The sequence below is a fragment of the Heloderma suspectum genome, chromosome 1, assembly GCF_057233095.1.
Source record: "Heloderma suspectum isolate Gila_16-S chromosome 1, 16-S_ref, whole genome shotgun sequence".
Classification (NCBI taxonomy): domain Eukaryota; kingdom Metazoa; phylum Chordata; class Lepidosauria; order Squamata; family Helodermatidae; genus Heloderma; species Heloderma suspectum.
Window position 1 is genome coordinate 8,462,015 of NC_139458.1, and position 9,064 is coordinate 8,471,078.

Sequence of the window (9,064 nt, forward strand, 5' to 3'; positions counted from 1 at the left end):
TTTGGCGTGGTGTGGCCGGCCAGCCTGTTTGCTGCTCCCACTGCTCCAGGGCAAAGGAACAGGCAGATCGGAAAGGCCAGCCCTTCTTTTCCCAGGCTGGATGGATGGCATTCACTCGAGCCAGGCAGGCCTTGGCCTCTAAATCGGTTGCAAAGTTCCCAGGCCTGACTGTTGATGACCCCTGAAAAGTGATCCTGACCATATGCAGAGTATTTCCTGCACTCTCCCCGCCCGTCCTCTCCCCCATTGCTAACTAATCACAGCCTGGCTTCACAGCCAGGTGGGGTTACAGGCAGAAATAGCTGCCAGGTAGACCTCTATCCCAGAAATTAGACATGTAATAATGTACACAGTAAGGAAAGAACCTGATGCCATGAGAGGCAGGTGTATGTGTGTGTGTGTGTGAGAGAGAGAGAGAGAGAAAGAGAGAGAGAGAGAGAGAGAGAGAGATTTTAAAATTAGCCATGGGAGGGAACTCAAACAAGCATCTTTTTAAAAAGTTGATAATCTGTTGAGCAAAACCTACACCAAACATGCCCCCACCCAAAAGCAAAAGCTGGAGATACACAGAATGAGAACAGGCAAAGGCGGCCACCCACAACACACTGAAACTAAAGTCCCTGGATCTAAGCCCAGGGGCAACCCAATCCACCCCATTTTAAGACAAAGCCATGGTAGCACTCTAAAGAAGAAAGGTACCTAGGTGTGTGAGCCTTGGCCCCCAGTTTGGGGGGGGGGTGTCTAAAAAGTGACCTGGTGGTGACAGAAATGCATTTTGCATATACTCAGATTATTCACGCTTTCCATGGCTGAGCTGGGAATAGGCTCTGGGCTGGCTCAAACCGAGTCCCTGGGCCAAAAAGTTTAATCAGCAGAGCTCTGCTGGGTTCAGTTCAAGTTATGTCAGCATCGTTGGCTTGTAAGGCTGCCTGGACCACTTGAGTCAATGACACTCGAGAGACACGTGGCCTAGGCAAAGGGCATTCCCAGTAATGCAGAAGGCAGATCACAAATACACACATGCACAGTGGAGAGATGTGTGATGTGTGTGTGTGAGAGAGAGAGTGCAGAGGTTGGATCCAGATTTGGTCCTACTTAGAGTAGACCCATGGAAATCAAGAAGGGTTCCATCCTTATTGGCTGCCTAGGAATAATTTTGGATACATATATGGGACTTCAGGTGGTCATCACTACCTTAAAGTCCCATTGATCCCAACTGGTCTACTCTAAGTAAGACTAAATCTGGATCCAAGCCAAGGTCACTTCAAAAACAGGAAAGCAGAGCAGAGTCCTGCCACCCTCATTCTCTGCCAAATATTGGAAATTACACAGAGCCTTTGTGTACAGGGGTGGAGCTAATCAGTCAAAGCAACAATTAAAATCCTCATTTAAAGACAAATGCTAAAAGTTAGAGAGGTGTGGAGGGAGAGGAGGTTGCATTTATGGGAGGGGGATGGCCGTCTAAGCCTAACCATTCCCCAAATTGCATTCACAAGAGACTGGGGACAGGTCTGGCAGGAGACTGAGCAATTAAGACAATCTAAAAACAACAGGGGTGGGGGGAATTACTACTGCTGCCTGGGGGCAAGGGAAGAAAGAAAGGCTAAACAACCCACCCCTACCCACTTTCAGACCGAAACAAAGGATGATGATAATAATAATAATAATAATAATAATAATAATAATATTGCGTTTACCTTTAAAATAATGACTCACTTTATTTTTTATCTTTTAATATGTCGTTATAAATATATTTTGTCAAAATATATGATCATTATTGTCAAAACATTTGCACGTAAAGTCATAAATAAGGTCAAGGTGAACGGATGGAGGGAGTTTCCTTCGGTTTTCCTGGCGCGCCTGTCTGCGCGTGTGCCGGAGAAAGAGAAGTCACGGGGCGGTGGTGGTTTTCCTTTCCTTTCAAAATAAAAGACCGGCGCCCCATCCCAGGAATCGGGGGAAGGGGGGGCGAGGCCTTCCCCTCCCCTCTCCCGTGCCCGTGGGCTGCGGCGGGGGGGGGCAGGGGGAAAGGCGGGAGGGCGGCGCGGGGGGCCGCGCTGCCTCCCTCCGCCGCCGCCTCCTCCGTCAGCGGCACCCGCACCCCTCGACCACCATCTCCTGGTAGTTCTTCAGGACCACCTTGTCGTACTCGTCCAGGTAGAGCATGGAGATGGCGCTGAGCTCCGTGGGCACACAGCAGGCCTTGGGGATGCTGGCGTTGACGGAGTTCACCAGCGTCTGCACGATGGCGTGGTTGGTGGAGTTGAGGTGGTCCGCCAAGGGGAAGGGGCAGTCGCCGTGGCAGTAGAAGGCCTGGTAGCCCGGCGGGGCCACGATCCAGTCGTTCCAGCCCACGTCGCTGAAGTCCACGTAGAGGGTGTGGCGGCGGCAGTTCTTCTTGTTCTTGCGCGGCCGCGGGGGCTTGGCGCTGCGCTTGGCGCGGCGCGCGAGCAGGGACGGGCCCCGGCCGTCGTGGCCGAACGTGACCAGCAGGGGCCGGAGGCGCGCCCAGTCGCCGGCCCCCAGGCGGCCCCCTCGAGGTAGAGCGCGGCTAATCCGGACGTGCTTGCCCTGGTGGGTCTGCGCGGGGTGGAGGTGCAGCACCTCCGCGGCCAGCCCGTGGTTGGGCTGCCCGCCTGCCGTCCACCGGAGGACCGCGGGGCTCACGTCGAAGCTCTCCCAGCGGCTCACGTTGTGGTGCACCACGCGGGTGTCCAGCAGCCTGGTGACCCAGTCCCCGCCTCGCAGCGGCTTCATCACCTCGTAAATGCTGATCCGGTGCAAGCCCCGCTCCCAGGCCGCCGCCTCCTCGCGGACCTGCTGTCGGAAGAGGCGCAGCTCCGCCGAGGAGATCGCCTCGCCGGGCGGCACGCTGCTGAGGTTGAAGAAGACGCGCAGGCGGGCGGGCGCGCCCCTCGGCCCGGGCGCGTGCTCCAGGTGCTCTGCAGGGGGAGAAACGGGCGACGGAGACGTCAGCGGACGAGCGGCCAACCGCGGCGGCGGCCCGCTCGGCCAGTCCGGGCAGGGCAGGCGGCGCCGGCGCTGGCCGCGCCGGCGCTCACGGGGAGGGTGGCGCGGCGCGGCCCGCCCGGGCGTCGAGGCGGGGCGGTCGTGGCCCAGCGCCCCGGAAGGGCCACGCCGCGCGCCTCCCGTTGCCGCCGCCCCCGCCTCCCGCGACAGCCCCCGGGAAGGCCTCCGCGCGCCATCCGCGCAAGGACGTGCCGCTCGACGGCCGGGAGGGGGTGCCCGCCCGGCGCAAACCTGCCCAGGACTGCAGCCGGGCAGCCCGATCCTATGCCTGTTGGCGCGGACGTCCCGCTGAGGTCGGAGGGACCGACCTTGGGCATAGGGCAGCTGTCTCGAGCGCAATGCTGCGCACGCTTTACTCGGGAAGAAAACGGGGCTCGGCCGGGCTGGCGTCTTCTGACACCGGCGGCCTGGGCTGCAGCGGGTCCGCAATTCGATGCACACTTACTCAGGAGTACACCCCGCTGGAATCAGGGGGGCTTCCCTCGCCGTTATCATGCACTGGATTGGGATGCAAGGTAACTAACCTCTGGGGCAAAGAGTTCGCACTTGAAACTCCCATTATTTTACACACACCCTCCCTCCACGCTCCATCCCCGCCCCCCATGAAAGATCTTCGACGCGCTGCTGCTGTCTGGGCTGGATTTATGCGCTGCCAGGGCTCAGCCCCGGCCTCCAGTTGTACCTCATGGCGGAGCATGTGCAGAGCGCCAATCCCTCGCCTTAATCCCCCACCTACGCTACCATTAACGTCGCTCTCTGTTGTTCGGTTTGTGCATCGCTGCCAACCGCGTGCCTAGCGCTTTACAGAGGGAAGGACGACAAAAAGGGTTTAGGATTCAGGAGCAAGAGTTCCCCGGAAGATGGCCCGCTTCCCAGCAAGACTTGCTCCCTGGCACCTCTCTCTGTCTGGTTTTTAGAGAAATGAGAGGTTTTTCATTCAGAAAACAAATGCAGTGTAAGCCGCCGTGAAATTCACCATCACTGGATTTCAAGCCTGTGCACCAGGGATTCGCAGCCCTGTACTGCTTGCATGGTCATCCGGCCACTTGCTCCTCTCTCATCCCCGCATCCTTCTCCCCCTCTGTCGCCCTTGCATTAGCAGAGTGCAACACCCCCCTTCCTTCGAAAGTCTAGCAGATGGGATCTCCCCATGCATGCATGCGGTCACTCGCTCTCTCCCGCACAAGATTGTCTTTTTGTTATTTCCACCAGCACCAACGACGAACGTTACACTCAGGAGCAGTTCGGTGGACTAAAACAGGCATACTCCAGAGAAAGGAGATTGTGGATTGCAACAGATGCCCTTCGACCAACAACAACATCATCGCAGGCAGATGTGTCTTAAGGCTACATTTCCCCTTTAAATTATGCGTGAATGTCCTGCTTTGGAAATTCATGCATACAAAGCACACACAAACACACACACACACCCTCCAAGCCTCGCTGAACTCAGGCTCCCAGAGTAAGTCACCATGCATCTCTAGCAGGTTAAAACTTCTGAATTTTCTTTGGGGGAGGGGAGGGGAGAAGAGACAAACACTAGCTAAGAAACATTTGGATCCAGTTGCACATAAACCCTCTCGCCTTTTTTGTTCCAAACAGGCACAGCTGTAGCAATTCAAGTCGGTCATTAAAAAGAGAAATCTCCCTCCCCCCCTTCCCAAAACAAAAGAACAAGCGGGAGCAGTCTTGTTTTGTTTTTAAAGGCGGTGGACATGAGGGCATGGATATTTCTACATAAACTCCTAAGTTTGGGCCGGGAAAGGAAGGCGGAGCAAGATGGGGGTGGGAGCAACAAAACCGGAGTGAAATCTGGAGTGGCTGCTGTCTGATGGAATGCTGAGAGAGAGAGCTCCTTAGGTTTTTGGACACACACAATGCTCTACCAAAGGATTATTCTTTAATCATTACTAATTGTAGAACAACAAAGTCTACATCATTCGTGATCATACAACGTGTTCTACGGTCTGCTTCCCACTCTGAAGAGAAGTAAAGCAAGCAGAAGTTTCCGTTTGGCATTAAAAAAAAAAAAAGTCCACAACCAATGGGCCATTTTTTGCCATGTCAACACGTGTCCTCCAGTCACGGTGCCAGTGCAGAAATGGCCCCACGGGATAGACCCCCAAGTATTCAGTCTGAGGGCAGTGCTGAAGACGGGCAAGTAAGAGAAAGGGAGGAGGAGGGTGGGGAGGGAGTACCCTCATCAGGTCCCTCCTTGTAGGTCCACTCTGGAATAATCCACCTGAAACCAGTTTCAGTCCACATCCATCCTATTCAAAGCTCACAGGGATGCTGGAAATTGGGCAAAAGTTACAGGGAGGGAGGAAAGCTACAAAGGATGGAAGAGGCAAGAACCCGTTCGGGGGGGGGGCCCTTGGCGCACCCCACCGAACCCCCAGGGTAACCTATGACTCTTCCAAGCAACGCCTTTTGCCTAAATGCATCCTCCTGCAGCTCGGGTCTCCCGGGCCTGTCTACTCGGAAGTAAGCCCCAAGGGGGGGTGCACCGGCGGGGGGCTGTTGTCAGATCCCACGGCCCCTTTTCTGGTGCAATGCTGAAACCTCATCGCGCACGCCCCACCTCCCGAACTGTGTCTTGCACGCCTCCGTGCCTGGAGCCGTGACTCTGTGCCCCGTGATATACATACACGCGCGCGCACACCGAGAGCGAGAGAGAGAGAAGCACCCCAGTCCTGCGACGAACCTTCGTGGTGAAAACTTCTCACTGTGTTGGCTCGGCTGGTGGATTTCTCCGGGTACTGGAGGCTGAGATCCTGCAGGGTTTCCTCCTCTTCCCCGGACTGGAGGCGATAGAGATCCAGCATGTACGCGGGGATGACGGCCGCGGGGCCGGGCTGCGGCCGGCGGCGGAGGCCGAACATCTGGAGGAGGGTGGCCTCGAACCCACGCAAGAGCTCATGGTTCGGGAAGGGGCGGCGTGGGGCCGCCGAGGCGCCCGCTCGCTCCCCTTCCGCGCCGCCTCGCTGCTGCTGCTGCTGCTGCTGCTGCAGGTCGCCGGCCACTTTCTTCTTCCCGGTCTCGGCGGGTATCAGGCTGGCACGGTTAGTGCCTCCTAGCAGCACTTGGCATAGTAGAATGACCATCAGCATTCGGTTACCAGGCGTCATGGTGTCTCTGGGGGGTTGGAGTTGGGGGGGCAGGAAGGCGGGGGGGTGGAGAGAGGGAGCGGGAGCAGACAAGCAAACAAGATCGGTCAAAGATGACACCGAAACCCTCGCCGCTGCTTTTCCCTTCTCCTCTGGAAAGGGAGAAAACGCGCGCGCCGCAGCTGGGGGGGAAGGAGCGGCGGCCACCAAAACGCCGTGCAGGGCGATCTTGCATTTACACCCGATTATTGGGGGGGGGGGGCTACGATAAAATGCCCCCCTTCCTTTCCCCCCTGTGCTTTTAAGTCTCTGCTTATCTGGAAAATGCGACCATGAAACCACCCACGTTCACACGCTCGTGAGCGCAACGTTCTCCAAATCCGTCTTTGGAGAAGGGACCCTCCTTTTCCCCACCTCGTAAAACTCGGTCAGTCCCTTCCAGCGGGGTTTTTCAAAACAAAACACAGCAAAAAAAGGCCCATGAAAATAAATAAAAACCGCGAGGCGGGGACGTGGGTGCCTCGTTTATTGCTAAGCGAACTTCCGCGCCGAGAGGTGCCTCGAAGTCAACGGGAGAGGCTTTTCCAAGCGAGTGTGGGTCGGGTCCTAAGAGCCTTTCCGGCTGCTTAGTCGCTAACCACTAGGTCCCGGGGAAGAGTTCCATCCGCGGGGGTTGGGAGGGTTTGCTCCAGCACCTCTCCGGAGTAAATGCTTTGTGGATCGCAGCGGGTGGTCAAAGTGGGGGCTAGGGTGGCCCCCGCCTGTGCCTTAAAGCTGTTTTGACCAACATCTCTTACAAAAAGAAGCGATGCACGTTTTAAACGGGGGGGGGGGGGAGAGAGAGAGAGAAAACCGTATCTTTTTCTTAAAAAAAAAAATGCAGCCTGATCCTATGCATGTTTACTAGGAAGTAAGTCCCACTTTGTTCCACGGGGCTTACTCTCGAGTAAGTGTGCACGGCGCTGAAACGAAAGTACTCCCCCAAGCAGCTTGAACACCATGAGTTTTTCAGGTGGGGAAGAAATTAACGACACATTTGAGAATCCACAGCAACAAAAGACGTTCTCTCTCTCTCTCACACACACACACACGCTTCGAATCTTTTGCTAACAAGAGTATCAGTACTTGCTTTACAAGGAGTCACAAGGAATGAGAAAGCTCTACTCACTGACAGAAAGCAAGGCAGATAGAAACAGTCCATGGTTCTTGACAGCCAGTGTGGAACAGGACTCGTGGAAAAGCTCACGCGGGGCAATCCGGAGTCGGGCTGGCGGAGAGGCGCTCGCTGCTGCTGCTCCTGCTGCGGGCTGCTGCTTGGCGCTGCTGGCTGGAGCGATCGCCGCGTCTTGGTGCTCCGGAGTGGCTCCTGGAAAATGCATATATTTGAATATAATGAAACTCGCAAGCAGGCTGCCTTCTGCTTTTCTTCCAGCCCCGGGGAGAGTCACGTGGATCCGAGAAGTCACTCCTCGCACCGTCCTGTCAATCAGCAAAGGACAAGCTCCGCCCTCCTCCTCCTCCCGGTCCCGGGATTTGTGAGGGGATGTCCCACCCCTTGGCCTCTGTCAATCTCTCCGGAGCTCGCTCGCTCGCTCTTTCTCTCCCCCTCCCCCCCCCCCCCAGGCACAGGATCTTGCGCAGGGCAGCCTTGTACTCAATGGGAAGGCCTCCCTTTGGCTTTAGCGGAGTCCGCATGGAACATCTGGGGCTTTTCCAGATGTTCCGTCCAAGCCTGCTCCATGGCAGTGCAACCTTTGCCTTCCGGGAGTCCTGCAAGATCCTGTTCAAAGGCAATCGTGTGTTGCGGGCTGGGCCGGGGGAGCTGTCCAGTCCAGTCCATCTCTTTTCTAAATGCACACCAGGGCAGGAGATGGTCTGGGGGGGGGGGGTCAGCTTGCAAAGAGGAGATTCATGACAGAGTTGCATGGCTAGTCTTAAAGCAAAGGCGAGGTCCATACAGACATGCCCATCAGTTGACGACTGCGCCATCGAGGGACCACACACACACACGGGTAAATAACAGCCATGCACAGTAATCCCTCAACGTTGTGGATGTCAGTGATTAACGTGCATGTGCGAATCAGTGAAAAAGCATGCAGGGGCCATGTGCGGCTGGCCTCAGACTAGGTGCTCCGTGGATGCCCTGCTCTAGCCTTCCAGAACCTGCTGTCAGCCAGATCTGTTGGACTACAACTCCCATCTTCCCCAGACATCTGAGGAAATGGGAGTTGTAGTTCAACACATCTGGAGGGTTCGATGTTGGGGAAGGCTGCCTTACTCTCTGCACCCCCTGGCTGGAGAAGAGAACTGCAGGCAGCTCAAAGTGGGGATACTAACACCGCACAGCCCGGACTCCCAGACAGTATTATTATTATTATTATTAATTGCATTTCTATACCACCCCATAGCCGAAGCTCTCTGGGCGGTTTAAAAAACTTAAAACATTAAATACAATAGAAGTTTAAAAGCCATTTACAAAAAAGCGCATAAAAGCACACAGACAATATACAGAAACAACATATAATTAAAAACAACATTGAACTATCAGACATAACTGAAGACACACCCAGGACTGATGAAAACTCATCATGTGCTGCCAAATGCCTGGGGAAAGAGGTAGGTCTTAACCTGGTACTGAAAAGATAATAATGTTGGCGCCAGGTGGACCTCATCACGGAGCTTGTTCCACAGATGGGGGGCCACCACTGAGAAGGCCCTCTCCTTCATTGCTGCCTTCCGAGTTTCACTTGGAGGAGGGCCTTAGATGCTAAACGGAGTGTACAGGTAGGTCCATTTCGGGAGAGGTGTGCCATCAGGTATTGCGGTCCCAAGCCGTGTAGGGCTTTATAGGTTAAAACCAGCACCTTGAATTGAGCTCAGAAGCATATAAGCAGCCAGTGCATGCAGGCCAGAGTCGGTCTTATATG

General features: G+C 55.5%; 1 protein-coding gene across 1 annotated transcript; it reads right to left on the reverse strand.

Annotated features, from left to right (window-relative positions):
* Nucleotides 1-1,690: 1,690 nt before the first annotated feature.
* Nucleotides 1,691-7,621, reverse strand: BMP4 (bone morphogenetic protein 4). The gene is made up of 3 exons (XM_084826466.1): nt 7,306-7,621; nt 5,735-6,165; nt 1,691-2,942 (listed from the first exon to the last, which is right to left on the reverse strand). Exons 2-3 carry the CDS (start codon nt 6,156-6,158, stop codon nt 2,086-2,088), a joined length of 1,281 nt encoding a protein of 426 aa, XP_084682592.1. The 5' UTR covers nt 6,159-6,165; nt 7,306-7,621; the 3' UTR covers nt 1,691-2,085.
* Nucleotides 7,622-9,064: the final 1,443 nt, after the last annotated feature.